The sequence below is a fragment of the Diabrotica undecimpunctata genome, chromosome 9 (genome assembly GCF_040954645.1).
Source record: "Diabrotica undecimpunctata isolate CICGRU chromosome 9, icDiaUnde3, whole genome shotgun sequence".
NCBI classification, from domain to species: Eukaryota; Metazoa; Arthropoda; class Insecta; order Coleoptera; family Chrysomelidae; genus Diabrotica; species Diabrotica undecimpunctata.
In genome coordinates, this window is record NC_092811.1 from 134,077,669 (window position 1) to 134,097,866 (window position 20,198).

A 20,198-nucleotide genomic window follows, 5' to 3' on the forward strand; every position below is an offset into this window, starting at 1 on the left:
GTTTAAATAATATGTAAGTAACATAATATCTGAATTGAAAAATTTCTTTTACTAGGAAATTAAAACAAATATTCAAAACTGTACTACGTTGAAAGGGTTAGGGTAGGGTGTACACCCTTCTACTACCATGCTTAGCCGAAATTGCATAAATAGTCAAATGTGTGCAATCTTCAAATACTTCGCTGAGTGCCAACTTATTTATATTTGACATTAAAAATTTGTACTATGTTGTAAACAATTGAAGAAATTTAATTAAAAATTTATTTGTTATAATTTATTATAAAAAAATTAACATTTTTTTTCAGTTAGTATTGTATGTATTATAATTTATTGAAACGAATAATTTCCCAATAGAATCTAAAATGGTGTTTAAATTCAAATATGGTTGTATAAATTAATCAATACATTTGTCCTCCCTGTATTCCTACGATCCCTATAAGTACCGCCATCGGGCTCGAGGAATTCGTCCCTTTGAAGAGAAGAGCACCAGTCGTTGAAAAGAAAGGACGCAACCCGGCACGTGAACCCATGCACGCATATTGAATTGATTTCGTTCGTTGTTTTGTAGTGCAAACCCTGGTAATTAGACCCAGCGGTAAGTTTTTACCTAGTTTTACCTAAACCTATAAATTGTTTTTGATTGTTTATTGCAACCATTTAAATTTTAATAATTATTTGCACCAATGAGGAAAAGTCCATTATTTTCTCGCCAGAGTTATCGAAGGAATAGTTCTGTTAATTAAGTACTATTAATTTGTAATAGTACATTTGTTTGTCAATACCCCACATTGGCCTATCTAGCCGGATTTGAACTCATTTATTGAAAAAATATTTTTTGTTATATTTAAATTTGAATGGTTGGTTTCGTCTCGTCGTATTTTTTATCGTTTTGAGGGTTCTTATCTTAAGTTTGCGTCTCTTGTCGTGGCTCGAGAATAATTTATGACCTTTTTGTAAAGTCGACCATATGGGACTTTTTAGAAGGGAATTATCGTCGTTTTAATAAAGTATCGAATTACAAATCGGTAATTTCGGGGTTTTAGACCACATTTTTGTACACTTTCGTTTGTGTAATATTATTGGAACTTGTTAAAAATTTAAAATGGAAAAACTTGAAGAAAAGAATAGGAAGCTCAAATTTTTAAGAAAAACTGCTTTAAATGATATTCAGTTAATTTTCGATTTAGGTTTTAAGGCCCTTTCAGACGTTTCTATTCGCCCTTTATTTAAAATTAGACTAGAGGATTTAGATTCGATTCGCGAAGAGTTCTTAAAACATCACACTAATATTATTAGTAATATTCTTTCTGTACCAGACGCGGATACGAGGGTTGAAGAAAATGTTCGGGAATTATTTTTGGAACAATTTTATAAAATAAAACTATTTAGTGCGGAATTATCTGAGCCACAATTTGAAACTCCAGAACCGTTTAGATCAGTAGTAGTTCCACAATCTAATATTCGCTTGCCTAAAATAGAGCTGCCTAAATTTAAGGGTGATTTTAAGGAGTTTAGTTCGTTTTTAGACTTATATAATTCGGTTGTACATAACGCAGGCCTAGCAGACGTAGAAAAGTTTAAGTATTTGAAAGGATGTTTAGAAGGAACTCCACTTAGTTTGATTCGTAATTTGTCAATAAATAGCGATAATTATCAAATTGCTTACGATCTAATTGTTAAACGCTACACAAATGTTCGTCGTTGTGCGACCGCGCATTGGGATGCGATCTTGGGCGTACAGAAAATATCGGTAGTTAATTCGAAAAATCTGGCTAAATTAGTAGATACGTTTTTAGAAAATTTAGCCGCATTGAAAACATTAGGTCTTCCGACAGAACATTGGGATTTTATTATGTTTAATTTACTTTTGTCGAAATTAGACGCGGATTCAGTAAAGTTATTTGAGTTAGAAAATAAATCGAATAAAATCCCGTCATTTCAAAAATTGGTAGAGTTTATTGAAACTCAGTACATTGCTTACGATAATTTGAATAGTAGCTTAAGTGAATCTAAGAAATCGTCGAGGGCTCCAACTTATACGGAGCCAAAGTGTAATTATAAACATTCCAATGAGTCAAGGCATAATAGTAGTTCATCCTTTGTTACAAATTCGTCGTCAATATGTTGTGCTTTATGTAAACAAAGTCATTTTCTTAACCATTGCTCGTTGTTTTTGAAAAAATCTCCAAAAGAAAGATACCAATTTTGTAAAGAATCTTCCTCGTGTTTTAGGTGTCTTAATCAGGCTAATCATTCTGTCAAGTCGTGTCCAAAGGCCTTTAAATGTAGTAAATGTAATAGTCACCTTCATAATAGTTTGTTGCACTTTGATAGAAATGGTTCCAATAGTCAGTCGTCCATAGAAAATACTAATAATCCAGGGGCATCGGGAGTCGAACAAAATTCGCCTGAAATATCACATTGTGCTGCTAGTTTCATAGGGAAGAAAAACGAGACAAAAAAGGAAATTTTGCTCGGTACCGTTTTAGTTCACGCGATTGATAGTAAGGGGTGTAAACAGCCCTTGAGATGTCTTCTAGATTCAGGTTCAATGAGTTCGTTCATTAGTCGCAAAGCTGCCAGTAGATTAGGCTGGCCTAAAACTCCTTGTTCATTTGAAGTTAACGGACTCAATTCGATGCAAACGAAACTGAATCAAGGTCAAATAAGTTTTTCTATCCAACCTCGTCATCAGGAGTCACCGGTGTTTCACTTGGAGGCTATTATTACAGATCGGGTTTGCTCGGATTTGCCGAGCACCAAAATTGACATATCGACGTGGAATTATATTAAAAATTTGAAGTTAGCCGATCCCGAATTTAACTGTAGTCAATCTATAGATTTGTTAATTGGTTGTAGCATATTTTCGAAGGTGTTGTTAGAAGGTAAAATTGAAGGTAAAGCGGGACAACCAGATGCCCTAAATACCGTTTTTGGTTATATTTTGTTAGGACCTACTAGCACACCTAACCTTTCGTCGACTTCGCTTGTTTGTCTTTCAAATATTGAAGACCCACTAAATTCTTCGTTAACGAAATTTTGGGAACTGGAAAACGTACCGGAAAAGCCAGTTTCAGAACCAGAAGACGTTCTGTGTGAGAACATTTATCTGGAAACGCATAATCGAGACGTCTCGGGTAAATATGTTGTGTCTTTGCCTTTTCGTGAATCGCCGCCTTGTTTGCAAGATAGCTATGATATTGCTTTAAATAGATTGCTATCATTAGAACGACGCTTATCTCGTCAACCAAGTTTGAAAAAAGAATATTCTTTTCATATGCAGGAGTATCTTGATTTAGGTCATATGCAGTTAGTCCCTAATGCCGAAAAGAAAATGGGAAAGTATTATATTCCACATCATTGCGTTGTGAAACCAGATAGTGTTTCAAGTAAAATTCGAGTTGTATATAATGCGTCTCAGAAAAGTCCCTGTCGTGGTAAATCTTTGAACGACTATCTACTGGTCGGTCCTAAGCTGCAACAGAACATAGTGTCGCTTTTGTTGAATTTTAGACTTAATCGTTTTGCGCTGTGTGCGGACATTCGTCAGATGTATCGTAATATTTTAGTCGCTCCTGAACACACGGATTATCAACGCGTGTTATGGAGATTTTCTAGCGCTGAGGAAATTCAGGAATATCGTTTATTAACCGTTACTTTTGGAATAGTATCTTCGCCGTATCTCGCTTTAAGAACTCTCCAACAATTAGCATTAGACGAAGGCTCTCGTTTTCCTAAAGCCGTCTCGCTTATTCGTCATGCTTCGTATATTGATGATTTTGTTTTTGGTGCTTCGACTCTCGAAGAAGCACAAACTTTAGTTGACGAATTAGTCGCTTTGTTAAAGTTAGGAGGCTTTGAGTTACGGAAATGGTGTTCGAATGAACCCAAATTGTTGTCGCAGTTTCCTGAATCCCATATTAATCCTCACTCCATTAATTTTGATCCAGAAGCAAATGGTCCTTCATTAAAAATCCTTGGTTTGAAGTGGATGGCACAGTCCGACGTCTTTCAATTTTCAGTCAAATTGCAAGACGTCCCTTGTACCAAAAGATCGTTTTTGTCCGAATTAGCTCGAATTTATGATCCTTGTGGTTACTTAACACCTATTACCTTTTTCATTAAACATTTAATCCAACAACTTTGGGCAACCGGTCTTAAATGGGATGATCGTCCTCCTTCGGAAATAATTCGTGTATGGGAGCAATATAAGAGCGAACTATCTCTTATTTCACAGTTCAAAATTCCTCGTTTTTTGAATATTTCCTCATGTCCGATCTTAGAGCTTCATGGATTTGCCGATGCTAGTGAAAAGGGATATGCTTGTGTCGTTTATATTCGTAGTATTGATACTCGTAACCTAGTTCAAGTTAATTTACTGTGTGCCAAATCGAAAGTAGCTCCTATAAAACAGATTACTATACCTCGATTAGAATTGTTAGCTGCTGTTCATTTGGTAAAACTTATGTCGTTTGTGTTAGAGTCGTGGAAGCATATAATATTTCAAAATGTGTATGCTTGGTTAGATTCTCAAATCGTATTGCACTGGATTAAAAGCTCCCACTCGAGATTCAAAACTTTCGTCGCAAATCGCATTTCGTATATCCAGTCCCATAGTCAAAATTATTCTTGGCATTATATCGAATCTCGAAATAATGCAGCCGATGCGCCTTCGCGAGGCATGCTACCGGCCGCTTTTCTATCAAAATTAGACTGGTTAACAGGTCCTTCGTTTTTGTATAATATTCCATTAATTTTTCCAGAGGTTCCTCCCTCATTGCAGGAAAAATCCTCTTTGGAAGAGATAAAGAAAGCTTTAGCGTTTGTTTCCACTCGTGAGGAACATTTTCTGTCTTGTTTGCTGAAAAATAAATCGTCTTTTACCTCGATCCAAAGAATTTTGGCTTTTATGTTGCGATTCGCGCACAACTCTCGTTATAAAAGGTCGAAACGGTCAGGACCCTTGACTTTCGTAGAATTAGAAGACTCGTTGATTATTCTTGTCAGATTTACACAAGAAAAGTATTTTGAAGAACATCTTCAATCAAATTCTTTTCCAAAACCATTTCGTAAGTTGGGAGTATTTTTAGATGATAGTATTCAGTGTTTAAGAGTAGGTGGTCGTCTATCTCAGTCTTCGTTATCGTATGAAGCAAAACACCCGTTTTTGTTACCAAAAAAATCTCGCCTTACTTCTCTTCTAGTTCGTCATTATCATGAGAAGTATTTACATGCTGGATTTAAGAGTACTCAGTTTTTGGTTAGTCAAAGGTTTTGGATAATGTCTTCTAAACAAGCCGTTAATTCGGTATTGTCCAAATGTATTAGATGTTGGAAACAATCTCCTAAAAACTTACAACCCCCTATGGGTAATTTGCCTAAATTTCGTCTCGGTGCCATTAAACCCTTTTCGATTTGTGGGTTAGATTATGATGGACCGTTCTCGATAACCATGTCTCGTTACAGGGGAGTTAGAACTCAAAAGGCCTATTTGTGTCTATTTGTATGTTGTGCTACAAAGGCTTTACATCTTGAATTAGCTAGTGATTTGACCGCGGAAGCCTTTTTGGCCGCTTTACAACGTTTTATCGCTCGGAGAGGTCGAGTATCGCAAGTGTTTTGTGATAATGGCACTAATTTTCATAGTGCTTATCGACAGCCTAGTAGCTTCATGGAGAACGCTCTCGATAAAGAAAATATTAAGTTTTCATTTGCTCCTCCTGCTGCTCCACATTTTGGTGGTATTTATGAACGGGGAATTCGTTCTGTAAAGGAACATATTGTTCGTATAGTCGGGGCTCAAATTTTGACCTACGAAGAATTTTATACCGTTTTAACTTTAATTGAATCGGTCTTAAACTCACGCCCTCTTACCCCATTAACTAACGATGTTGAAGATCTCAATGCGTTGACCCCAGGACATTTCCTGACTCTTGAACCCTTGACCTCTTTGTCTGTGCCTGATTTTTCGGAGGTATCCTTCAATCGTTTGTCAAGATGGCAGTTGTTACAACGCATCCATAGAGATTTTTGGGCTCGATGGCGAAAGGAATATTTGCACACCTTGCAACAAAAGTCCAAATGGTTAGATCCTGGCTTTGTACCTAAAATCGGTGCCTTAGTTGTTTTAAAGGAGGATAATTTGGCTCCGTGTAAATGGCCTCTCGCGCGTCTTGTGGAATTGCATGAGGGTAAAGACGGTGTAGCTCGAGTGGCTACCGTGCGTACGATCACCGGCCTCTTGTTCGAATCTGTCCCTTGCCGATAGATGAAGATTAGATGGTCAGCCTTTTTACTGATTTTGTTTTGGTCGGCTTTTGTCAATATAACCGCGACGAAACCACCATTTTAATTTTAATTTTTTTATTGTAGTTTAAGTTTTGAATATTTGTTTAAGATTTGTATAGGAATTGTTTGTATTAATTATCGTTTTAGTTGTTTAAGTAATGATAGTATTTAGAATTCGTTTTGTTTTTTAAAGACCTTATGGCCTTTAAAGGGGGGAGAATGTTTAAATTCAAATATGGTTGTATAAATTAATCAATACATTTGTCCTCCCTGTATTCCTACGATCCCTATAAGTACCGCCATCGGGCTCGAGGAATTCGTCCCTTTGAAGAGAAGAGCACCAGTCGTTGAAAAGAAAGGACGCAACCCGGCACGTGAACCCATGCACGCATATTGAATTGATTTCGTTCGTTGTTTTGTAGTGCAAACCCTGGTAATTAGACCCAGCGGTAAGTTTTTACCTAGTTTTACCTAAACCTATAAATTGTTTTTGATTGTTTATTGCAACCATTTAAATTTTAATAATTATTTGCACCAATGAGGAAAAGTCCATTATTTTCTCGCCAGAGTTATCGAAGGAATAGTTCTGTTAATTAAGTACTATTAATTTGTAATAGTACATTTGTTTGTCAATACCCCACAAATGGTAAAATGTTAAACCCAACAAAATGTAAAAAGTAAACTTGATATTGAAGGCTAGTGCTCTGTATCTTGTGAAAATAAAAACTGAAGGTTTCTGGGCTTTTGTCCAAACTCATCTATTACTTTTTTAATAAAATTATTTCGATTGTTTTCTATTTTATTTCTATGAACGCTCATCATACATAGTCCATCTAATCTTTGTTCACTTATAGTGGACCTAATCCAGGTTTTAACCCTTCGAAGAGTTGAAAATGATCTTTCAATCGTGCATGTAGTGGGATGAAGGCACAGAGAAATTTCTATAGCTTGGGCTATAGCTGGGTAAAATAAGCAATGGTCTAGTAGCTCTATCATTGAAATATCTTCTACATCTAAATTGGTTTGATTTTTCCAATAATAGAGCCACAATGATGCCTGTTCTTTTAGATTAGTAATTTTGTATAAATTATTTATGATTTCTGTTATTTTAGCGAGGTTTTCTTCAGTTAATTTTATTATGTTTTTGGGATGCAAGTTATACAATAACATACCAGGATTATTGTCTTCTGAAAATCTGACACCAACAGAACTAATTAAAGAATCTAGTTACGGAATAAATAATGACACTCTAAAAAAGTCTTCAGTGGAATTAACCGCATGGTTTGACCGTTGTGTTTGCTTTCTAGGAGCGATTCGTGGTTTTTCAAGGGTAATACTTAGAGATTCGGCATCATTTGTACTCTTTTCAAAAATTGTTTTAAAAGTTGTTTCCGCTTCTTGTCTGTGCTTTGTTATCATATCAAGAAATAACTGTATATGATTTTTAACTGCCAGCATATCTATTGATTTAGTTTGTAAAATGTTTACTATGGGTTCTAAGAAAGAAGAATATTTGGAAATCAAATTTAGGGAAATTATAAAAGTGGAATCAGATGTGGCACATGAAATCTGCTGTGCTCTTGATCTTGTTGAGCAATTAAATTTGTTATCTGCTATTATTGTTTCTAAAACATGTTTGATTTCAATAAAATTTTCTGAAAATATTCGAATAGATTTGTATTTTGATGACCAGCGAGTTTCGGATAACAAAGGCATGTTTGGTGCTAATCGACGTCTCAAAGTACTATCACGAAAAAATTTGATGACATCTTTAATAATTCCCACACAATTCTGAATTTCTCTAACAGTATTTAAATCATTAACAACCAGATTTAATTTGTGTGAGGCACAATGAAAAAATAATGCTTTGGGATGTTTTTCTCTAATTATTTTTTGAACACCACCCTCTTGACCAGCCATAGTCGCGCATCCATCAAATCCCAACCCCACCAATTTTTCCACATTTAAATCAATTTTTGAAAGAAATGTTAAAATTTCAAGTGCTATTGATTTAGCATTTAATTCATTTAATGGTACGAAACCCAAAAAATGATAGGGGGGGGGGGGCAACTGCCCCCTCTTGCCCCCCCTATGGGCGCCCATGGTGGTCCATTGTCATTTTCGCTAATCTAATCAGTTTTACTTTTATATTCATGTTTTACATTTCGAGTAAGAGTTATTGTCTATTTAAAAAGTCAAAAATTTGCTGGAAATCTGTAAATAGTAGATGTAAATTTATGTCATGTTCGTAGCACTTTTCAATCAGTTGTGTTAGTAGGTAAATAGCGTCCATGGTCGATTTTCCTTTTCTGAAGCCTTTTTTCTGTGCTTTTTTTATATATCGAAATTATATGTTTAATTCTTCACTCCATAGGCATATTTTCCGAGTTCCATGTATTTTCTATTAGTGTATGAATCGGTGGCATCAGTTCTTCTCCTTCATTTTTTATTAATTCGTTGTTGGTGTCATCTGGTGCTGCTGCTTTTCATGATTTCAACCTTTTCACTGTTTCAATAATTTCCTTGATGTATGAGCGTTTTCTTCTTCGTCTCTTTCCTCCCTTATTGGGTGTTAACATTCAAAATTAATTTAAAATCTAATTGAACGGCTAAATATCTCGCATTCGAAACAGCTCTAAGTAGTTCTTCAGCTAAATCATCACTAACAAACTACAATTTACACCACACTACAAAACACCATGATTAGTAAAACACCATGGCAATTTGTGTATGAACTAAAGTACCAGTGGAATTATCACTATTGTTTTTTGTCATTACAACTTGATATATGGCAGATTGTAGTCACCTGTTTATATGAATTTGTGTGCGGATGTCCTTAAAACAAATTAGATATTAACACATCGATTATCATACGAAATAAGAGCTGATTTAGGAGAAATGTTAACTCTTATTTACATTCAAGTTATTGTTTTACCCTTATTCAAAATATAAATCATAATGCATACAGAGAACAAAGTAAATCACAGCACCAAGAGGCAAGATATTCCCGAAGTAAGGTGTTCTAATGTCTGAAAATTATAGAGACGGTCTCTCTCTGATCTCAAGCTACCTCCACCCCTCATCAAATCGCAGACAAAACGTTGGAGAGTATATACTTCTTTTTGATCTTGGATGCCCTAGGAGATTGGGCATCCGAGAGACTTTTCTGCGGTGATACAGCAAACGTGGCGTTTCTCCCTGTTTTATCTTTCTTTTTGAGAAAATTCGTCTTCAAATGTGCGCTCGTCCAGAGAGCTAGTGACCTTGGTTTTTGGTCTTTTAGCCACTGGCTCTACGCAAAGGGATTTTGTAGGTGCCGATTTGGCGCCCACAAAACAGTTTGTGTACAACTTTTATGTATACGAATCTTTATGATATGTTTATGAGGATGTTCACAGCCTTGCTGATAATCGCTTTTCTGCTATTTGGATCTTCTTGTTGATTTTACAGGTTTGTCCCCTAGCTGCTTATTACTTTATGTTGTCACGATATTCCAATTTTTCGATTTTACCTTTATTGTAGTTGTATTTAGACCTTTCTTAAAGAGCTATTAGATGTCACCACTAACTTCATGTTTAAGTAAATACTTTTGTTGTATTATAGGTACTAACTCAGGTCAGATGATGCCTAGCGAAGGACCACCTAGTACTCCTTCGTCCAAATCGAAAGAAAAAAATGTTCCGAGAACGAAGGTTGTGGTGGCCTTGTACAACTATAGAGCTATAGAAAGTGGTGATTTATCGTTAGAGAAGAATCAGTCATATGACGTAATCGATGATTCGCAAGAACATTGGTGGAAGGTTAAAGATTCTAAAGGGTAAGTGGTTTTTTATACTAAAAAGCAAAAAAAACAACGGCGTTGTTTTTATAATATGAAACACTTCGGAATTTTCGTCTTGTTCGATTGTAGACCTTAAAAAGTTCATTAATTTGCGAGTTTCTAAATTAAAGTAGGTACATAAACAATATTGACCGAGATAATTGCAAAAAAAAACTCTATTTTTGCAGTCAAATATAAATCAGAAAGACGGTTTTAGATTTAATTTCAATGCAGGGCATCTGCCATCCCCTTATACGTATTTCAACCTTATTAGGTATCTTCAGAGCGTCATATGCAGAGGCTCTGAATCGAAATTAAATCTCTCCCGTCATAGTACAATAATTATAAAAATAATTATTTTCAGACGTTACTAATTACTAATAACAACACTAGAAATCCGAAGATTTCTTGCTTGGCGAAACTATTAATGTTATTAACTTTGTTTCTTTGAATAATGACATCTAATATAACTACTTGAAATTATGGCAATTAATGAGTTATTGAAGTGTGCTAAATCTCAGCTAGATGGACCAGATAGTTTGTAAGTTGTTGAATTTGGCAATTATTTAAACAACTTTATTTGTCGAAACAGTGATTCTAGAGGTATTTGGCAGATCGTAATTGATTCTTTGAGGCTTTAATTTTAAGATGTATTAAAAAAATTTCAACATTGTTTCTAACAATTATGTTGGTCAGTTGTCTATGTATTTTAATTTAGAAACTTTCAAACTAAAGAACTTTTTAAGATCTACAACATTTATAAATCATTTTCTCTAAAATGTGTAAGAAACTTTTGTGACAAAAATTATTTTTTTACTTTTAATGATTGTTTAAAAAAACCAAAATTAACTGTACGGATTTGTCGTCAGCTATCCCTCATATTATCCTTTTGGGACCTTCAAAAACCTGTATAAGATTTTTTAGCTTTTTCTTTTCTTTACTGTCATAATTCTCTTCTGTTCCATTCCTGTTATATCTGTATTTTAGTCTTTGTTTTTTAAATTCCGCTACATGGAATTAAAAGTATTTTATATTGTTTCTGTTCCTCTTCGCATTATTTTTCATGTTCCGTGAACGTCTTACGTACAACGATCACCGTACCATCAGTCTAATGTGCCACCTACTAAAAGTATTCCTAAAGATTATTCATCGTAGAATATATAAAAAGTCGAACAAGACATTGGATAAACTTAGTTCGGATTTAGAAATGCTCAAGGAACCAGAGAAGCATTATATGCAGTAAATGTGCTAATACAGAGATGTTTAGATGTAAACCAGGACATCTATGTCTGCTTCTTAGATTATAACAAGGCATTCGATACAGTGAAACATAATCCGTTAATAAAACTACTGAGAACAAAGAACATCGACACACGGGATATAAGAATGATCTTCTTCTTTAAGTGCCGTCTCCCGATCGGAGGTTGGAAATCATCATCACTATCTTTACTCTATCTACTGCTGCTCTGAAGAGTTCTATAGAACTGCATTTAAACCAGTCCCTTAAATTCTTCAACCATGACACTCTCTTTCTTCCTATACTCCTTCCTCATCTTATCTTTCCCTGTATTATCAGCCTTAGCAGTTCATAGATCCCAGATATTGTAACTTTCTTATTTTTATTGTGTTTATTATTTCGCATTCTTTGCCAACTTCTCGCAATAATTCCGTGTTAGTTTTCTTCTGTGTCCGTGCTATTCTAAGCATCCTCCTGTAACACCACATTTCAAAGGACTGTAACTTATTTATGTGTTCTTGCTTTAATGTCTAGCTTTTAATTCCATATTCCAGTATCGAAAACACGTAGCATCTCAGTGCTCTTACTCTCAGTTCTAATCTAAGGTCTTTGTTGCAGAGAATTGCTTTCATTTTTACAAACGCATTTCTTGGTATTTCTATCCTTGCTCTTATTTCGGTTGTTTGATCATTATTGTCTGAAATCCAGGTTCCTAGGCATTTGTATTCATTAACCCTTTCTATCGGTACATTTCCCAAATGTATGTTTGTTGGTATATTTGTTTTCTTTGTTATTATCATGTCTTTTTTATAATCATTTTTAGTCCATATTTTTCACAGAAACTGTTTGTTTTGTTTAGCAATAATTGGAGTTGTTCAGTAGAGCTTGCTATAATCACGGTGTCATCTGCATATCTTATGTTATTAATAGATCTTCCGTTAATTATTATTCCTTCACCCAATTTTCCATTTACATGTAAATCTGCATTTTCTATAATATTTATTTCCACCTAATAGCAAAAAAATGCAATTTTTTGTTTGTGTTACTCATCCACCACAGCCAGCACAAATAAACTGGTCATCGATACATAAGGTTTTTAAGTGTTTCATTCGGATTTACGCACCAAACGTCAGGTATTTTGTAAAATATTTATTTTATAACATTCTAAACATAGTGCCAGGATCTGAAACAGCAGCGAGTGAAGAATTTGGTCTGTCACTAAACGTAAAGAACACAAAATTCATGGTTATATCAAAGAAAAATATTAGATACATCAACCTACACGTAAATAATAAGACGACAGAACGAGTTCAGAATTATAACTATTTAGGGACAAATATTAATGAAACAAACGATTATACCAAAGAAATTAGAGTTAAAATATAAAAGGCTAGAAGTGCATTCAATAATATGAAACAAATATTATGTTGTAGAGACCTCAGCCTAAATCTTAGAAAACGAATACTAAAGTGTTATGTATTTTCTGTTCTTTTGTATGGTGTGGAGACATGGACTTTAAATAAACAATGTCTCAAAAAATTGGAAGTATTTGAAATGTGGACATATCGAAGAATGCTGAGAATCTCCTGGACAGAAAGAATAACCAATGAAGAAGTACTAAGAAGAATAGAAAACAGCAGGGAAATACTGGGTTCCATCAAAATAAGAAAACTACAATATCTGGGTGATATAACACGTGGTGACAGAAATGAATTCCTAAAACTAATAATACAGGGAAAGATTCAAGGAAAGCGCAGCATAGGTAGAAGAGGAATGTCCTGGCTGAGAAACCTCAGAGAATGGTTTGGAGCTCAACTGAACTCTTTCGGGCTGTAGTATCAAAAGTTAGAATAGCAGTGACGATTGCTATAACCTTCGTCGCGGAGATGGCACGTAAAGAAGAAGAAGAACGTCTTAGTTTGTAAAATAAACGATATTGTCTAAATACTACATATTTCAAACGTTTAAAACCACCCAATTTTCCATTTATATGTAAATCTGCATTTTCTATAATATTTATTTCAACGAGCCCACCTAATAGCCAAAAAATGCAATTTTTTGTTTGTATTACTCATCCACCACGGCCAGCACAAATAAACTGGTCATCGATACATAAGGTTTTTAAGTGTTTCATTCGGATTTACGCACCAAACGTCAGGTATTTTGCAAAATATTTATTTTATAACATTCTAAACATAGTGCCAGGATCTGAAACAGCAGCGAAATGTTTATCAATAGTGTAAGAACGTGATAAAAATGAAATACCAGGAAGTTATTATCGCTATAATGTTCTAGCGAATATCTATTTAATGATTGTACTCAAATAAGTACGTATCGTAAGTGTTTATTGGTGAAAAAACTGTAAAGAATGGCCAGGTAAATACCAAAGGGATTCAATACGGTATTCGATATTCAATGAAGCATTATTGCAGATTTAAGACGGTAGGAATCAAGCGAGTCTTTTATTCGAAGAATACATTGAAACAAAGATTTTATTAACCTTTTAGTAGACGCATTTTAATTTTGTGTATCAGTAGTCGCAAGTCGCACACGGTCTACTACTCTGGTCATAAAAATAGTCGTCTGGATGCATTTTGTTTAAATTTCCAGAAAGTAATCTATTGTTTGTAGTTTTTTTTAACATTATTTATTATTATTGTCATATTTTGTTTATTTAAAATGTTTGTTTACGTAACACAAAAAATAGTTCACAATTTTTGTAATAGTTTGATTTATTCTCTTTTTTACCAAACAAATTACATTTAATTTAAAATTAGAATATAACATATCAGTCTTCAAGAACTGTGTTAAAAAAAAATAAAACATTTCACTAAAACTTATCAAAAAAAATATAAGAGATAGCAAAAAACATAATAAAATTAAGCCGGAATATTGTCACAGTCATTGCAAATTGGATTTACATATTCCAAACAAAGATACTTTTTCCAAATCGAACAAAAATATTTCGTTTTTAGATCATTTGTTTATCCACATTCACCACACCTCCCAATTGCTCTCAGAGTTCTTTGAACTGGCACGACATCTTCATCCAAATGACAGATCTCCTTTAATCGAATCCTTATTGTCTTTCGTATATTCGTTGGCTTCGATTCTTCTGATGGTACGGTATCAACACACTATTTACTTTTATTGTTCCCAAAAGAGTTAAACCATTTTCCTTCAAGCTTATACCAAGATTAACGCTGGTGTACCAATTTATTGTCGGTGGTAACATTTCTCTTAGATCCGTAGAGATGTTATCAGGCCCGTTCCGTCACTGCCTTGGTACTAGTGTCTAGAAGTATGGACCACCCATCTGGTTTTTGCCAACGTATACTTCCATGTTACTGGTGTTCCGTGGTTGTGTGGATGCGTGTGTGATAAACTTATTTTCCACGGAAACAAAATAAAAATAATAATAAAATCGAATAAAACGGAGAAAAAACTGTTAATAATATTTATTTTCGTAAAACATAATTAATTCTCGATAGGAAGGTATTTTTGTAGGTACCGCGAACCGATGCAAATTGTGACTGATTGATTACTAAACTAAACACACATTCTTTGTTTTAAAAGCCAGACGATAAACTCAAATATTATCGGCCTGGTCTCTTGCGATGTCATTGCTTACAATATAATATTTCGTTTCCCATACGTGAAAAATGCAACGTATGCAAGGTTACAGAAGAAATAAATATATTTTTGTATAAGTACATATTACCAACTGAGAAAATGTAAATTTTAATATGAGATCTGTTATTTAATTTTTGAATGGAAAAGTTATTAATTAGCTTGTCGCTACACTGGTATAAAATAACTTCGCATCAGACAGTACAAATATTTTTATACCGTATCTATTGTGCTGGCTTGGTATGTAAAGCGGTAATAAGTGCTTTTATGCATACAAAGACTTAATGAAAAGTAAGTTACTGAATCGTGAGTCTAAGCTGAGAATCTACAAAACAGTAATTAGACCAGTGGTCACATATGGATGTGAAACGTGGACCCTCTCAACCACTGATGAAAATCAACTGAGAATATTTGAGCGCAAAATACTAAGGAAGATATTTGGACCAACCCAATGCAGCGATAGTTCGTGGAGAATTAAAATGAACCACGAGCTGGATGAACTAATGCAGAGCGCAGATATTGTCAGATTTATAAAGTCACAAAGACTAAACTGGCTTGGTCACCTAGAAAGAATGCCAGATAATCGAGCTGTAAAAGTAGTCCAGAGATGGAAGCCCCAAGGAAACAGAACAAGAGGAAGGCCCCGTAAAAGGTGGATAGACGACGTAGAGAGGGATCTTAAAACCATGAACATCAGGCAGTGGCGAAGGAAAGTATCCGACAGGGCAGAATGGAAGAACATTGTTAAGCAGGCCAAGACTCACAAAGGGTTGTAGCGCCATTAGAAGAAGAAGAAGAAGAAGGTATGTAATGGAGGAACGAGCACCGTCCTCTAAACGCCCCCAACTTTTCGTCCACGGTTACGTATTGCGAATGAGAGAAACATTTTTCTGATTTTCGTTCCACTTGGTAATAAGATCTCTTATCCCCGCTAATTTATCCAAACTAACTCTGTCATGCTTTGTATTGTTATCATTAGTTAGTATGTATCCTAGTAAATTTTTCAATCTCGTGATGTTCTTTGTCAGTCGGAAAACCTCTATACCAGTGCCGCCCATTTTCCACAAGTCTGTTGTATTTAGGTGACTTGCCTTTCTTACACCTGCAAGATATCTTCTTTTTCTTCATGTACCATGTACTTTCAGAACGTTGGTTACCATCATAGCTATCTTAATTTTATTCACTGCCACCCTAAACAGCATGCTTGTATCAACACCATACCAATCTCGCAAGTTCTTCAACCATGAGGTTCTTCTTCGTCCTGGACTGCGTTTGCCTGCTATTTTTCCTTGCATGATATTTTGTAGCAACCTATATTTGGGACCTCTCATTACATGTCCGAAATATAAAGTTTTATTATAAAACAATTACTTATTAGTCACAAAATTATATTACTTCTCTAGACGCCCACAGTCTACTGCACCGATTTTACAAATTACAAACTTACAGTACAGCATCAACACTGCAATGATACACAGTAGCGCACCTAGAATTTGCCTCTGGGGGGGGGGGGGTTTGGTTGGTCACCCACCAATTTTTTTTTTATGATGTTACCTCCATTTTGAGTCCTTAAAATGTGTAAGTAACAGCGTCGGAATAGGGTCCGGGGGGGGGGGGGGGGTTTAACCCCCAAAACCCCCCCTCGGTGCGCCACTGATGATACATGATACTTCTTCTTCTTCTTCTTCTTCTCTTAGCACTACAACCCAGGGTGGGTTTTGCCTGACTGTAGAACTTGCTTCTATCTTGAACGGTCGTCCATAATAGTTGAGTCAGTGGGTATCCCCATTGTTCTTACATCTGACCATACATTGTCTCTCCATCGCATTCGTGGACGTCCTAAGGGCCTTCTTCCTGTGGGGGCTTTCTCCCATATTAACTTGGCAAGGCGGTTATTAGGGAGTCTATGGACATGGCCAGCCCATCTTAGACGTTGGGATTTAATATCTTGGACTATATCGCCCGCTCTATACATCTACTTGACCTCAGCATTTGTTCTCATTCGGTATTGGTTGCTATTAATGTCGTGATAAGGCCCAAAGATTCTTCTGAAGATTTTCCTCTCAAAACATCTAAGTTTTCTTTCAGTTTCTTTGGTCAGGGTCCACGTCTCACACCCATACATGAGTACCGGTCTAATCACCGTTTTATATATTCTAATCTTTGATGTTCGTGTTAGGCTTTTAGATTTAATAGTATTGTGAAGGCTGTCCATACATCTGTTTGCTGCCTGAATTCTTCCTTTAATCTCTTCCGCGATATCGTCATCTGCAGTGATTATTGCTCCGAGATATTTAAAACTCTCCACTCTTTCAAAGTTATATGGGTCTATTGTAACATTTTGTCCTATTCTATCTCGTCCCCTTTGTCTGTTGATGCAGATGTATTTGGTTTTCTCTTCGTTTACCTCTACCTCCAATTTATTAAAAGTCTCCTTCACATTGGTGACTGTGTTTCCCACAATGTCAATGTCATCTGCGTATGCTAGTAGTAATTTTGGTCCATTTACTGTCAGTAATTCTGTTTTAAATTGTGCTGCTCTTACTTCTTTTTCCAGGATAATATTAAAGAGGAGAGATGACAGCGCATCTCCTTGTTTCAGGGCACTGCTTATTTCAAAAGAATCTGAGAGTTTGTTACCTATCCGTACTCTGGATCTACAACTATTCACACATAACTTAACAAGCTGGATAAGTTTTTTTGGAACTAAAAGTTCTGCCATTGCATTCCACATCTGATCCCTTTTAATGGTGTCATACGCTTGCTGGAAATCTATGAAGAGATTATGGATAGTTCTATTGAATTCCCATCCGCCTGTAATGACTGTTGGGTGGATCGAGTAGGTTAACAGTCTTTCTTGCCGGTCCCAAGCCCGGATAAAGGAGGAGGGTTAAGCGGAAGGCCAACAACCTGCCCTTATAAAAAACAGTCTGTTACGAAAACTGCAAGTTTGCCTCGGAATCGATACACGATACACAATCGATAAATGTACCTATCAAAAGAAGGTACAGAGTCTAAGAAACTCGAAAGCTTCCGATTGGCTTTGAAATTGACCGTCAGGGACTCCTACCGGTCTTCTAAACAAGCTGCGTCTACTGAAAGGTTAGAGACTTTGGTGATATTGTTATCACCAAATTTATCAAAAGCAGTTGTTAAAGCAGATACCTGTACCAAAGAGTCTCACCAAAATAACTTCGTTTTTGCTAATGTTCCTGGTCTATAATTCAAAAGGTTGTCCTATTAGATTTTCTGACAGTAAAATGGAATATTGTAGACCATTTCACTCTTACATTGCATTTGAAAAACACACTTTTAATCGCATTTAAAAAACGCAGTATTATATATCTCATTTAATGACAGTTTTGTTCTATGATAATCTTGTTTTAAGTTATTTGAAATCGAGAAAGTTATAATAACTGTAGTAATCTGCCACGGATTATATATTAACGTCGTAATCCTCTTTAACAGGGTTTCATGTGTATCATTTTTCTTACAGTAATATCGGATATATTCCGAGCAACTATGTCAAGGAAAAGGAATCCTTAGGATTACAGCAATACGAGTAAGTATGCAAATAGACAAAAGCGTCAACGATCTATCGTTACCTCTTGTTTTCCAGCTGGTACGTCAATGACATGTCGCGGCAAAGAGCCGAATCTTTGCTCAAACAAGAAGATAAAGAGGGCTGTTTCGTGGTTAGAAATTCATCAACAAAAGGACTATATACGTTATCCTTGTACACCAAAATGTAAGTAATGCATGTATAATAAAATAAATACGATAATTTTAAAATGTGCGTTTACACCTTTATGTCTATTTTTGCTTAAGTTTTAAGAGATTTATGTACACGTTGTACAGATATGATATTCTACGAATTATTCCTTAACTAAAATTCTCATAATAACCTGTCTTTTTGTAAGTAATAATAAATTGGGATCGGTTCTGGACCATCCGAATCCAATTTTAAAGTTAGAGAATCGCCCGAAGACGTATCGCCGTGTTCGATGACACGTATATCATTTATCCGGTCGGTATATGTTTGACTTGTTGAAAATATTTCTTTATTTGTTATTTTCATTTTTTATCACCAGTTTTTATTATTTGCCATAAAGGTTCTCGTTTGACATTGTAGTACGCTTTTTTCAATACTTTTATTAAAGAAAATTCTGTTTCATATGAAACCACGTGACAACACTAAACTTTATTTGGTATTAAGGGAGAAACTAACAAATCGTTCTTTCTTTTGTTCTTCAACCATGAGTTCTGCCTTCGGTCAACAGATCTTCTTCCTTGAATCTTTTCCTGTATTATGAGTCTCAAAATTTCATATTTTGGCCATTTCATCACGTGGCCTAGGTATTTCAGGTTTCTGGTTTGTATGGTGGTGATTAGTTCTCTTTCTTTACCAACCCTCTCCAGTACTTCTTTATTTGTAATTCTATCAGTCCATGATATTTTTAATACTCTGCGGTATAACCAGAGTTCGAAAGCCTCGATTCTTTTTAAATTGCATTTTTTTTTTAATGTCCAAGTACAACTCCCGCTTTGATATTATTGAGCGTGTTTTAGAAAGTTTCTTCAGAATATAAGTTAAACAAAAGTGGCGATAAAACACATCCCTGTCTAACTCCTCTACAGATCTTCATTTCTTCTGAGTGTTGCCCATCAATTTGAACTATGGCACTTTGGTTCTAATATAATGTTTGCACTATATTTATGATTTTACTGTCAATGCGCTTGTTCATAAGTATTGATATTAAAAAAAAAAGAGGTTAGTCTTTGTATGTGGGTATATTTTATTTTATAAAATAAAATATACCCACATACAAAGACTAACCTCTTTTGTTATACGTGGTATACAGCCAGCTACAGGAATTATTTTCCTTGTGGATTTTATTGATATTAGTTTTGCATGTCTTACTTTATCGAAAGCTTTTTCGTAGTCAACAAAGTACAAGTGTAGATCAACGTTTACATCCCGACATCGCTGAATCAATATGTTGATGGCACATAGTCCTTCTCGAGTACCTATTCCATTTCGGAACCTGAACTGTGTCTCGCTAATATCCTGCTCTAGCCTTTCATATATTCTCTTATGTAGTACTTTCAGCAGTACTTTTAAAGTATGACTCATGAGGCTGAGTATTCAATAATCAGAGCACTCTTTTCTGCTTGTTTTTTAGGGATGGTTATAAATGCTGACTTCAGCCACTCTTGTGGTAT

At 35.2% G+C, this 20,198-nt stretch overlaps 1 protein-coding gene across 3 annotated transcripts in view; it reads left to right on the top strand.

Moving 5' to 3' along the window:
* Btk (tyrosine-protein kinase Btk29A) overlaps window positions 1-20,198 on the top strand; it is a 73,697-nt gene that overhangs the window by 31,419 nt on the left and 22,080 nt on the right. For all 3 annotated transcript variants that reach the window (XM_072545370.1, XM_072545367.1, XM_072545369.1), the window contains 3 exons: window positions 9,892-10,105; window positions 18,472-18,537; window positions 18,595-18,723. In XM_072545370.1, coding sequence (XP_072401471.1) covers window positions 9,909-10,105; window positions 18,472-18,537; window positions 18,595-18,723 — 392 coding nt within the window. In that variant the 5' untranslated portion in view covers window positions 9,892-9,908. The remainder of the gene's footprint in view (window positions 1-9,891; window positions 10,106-18,471; window positions 18,538-18,594; window positions 18,724-20,198) is intronic.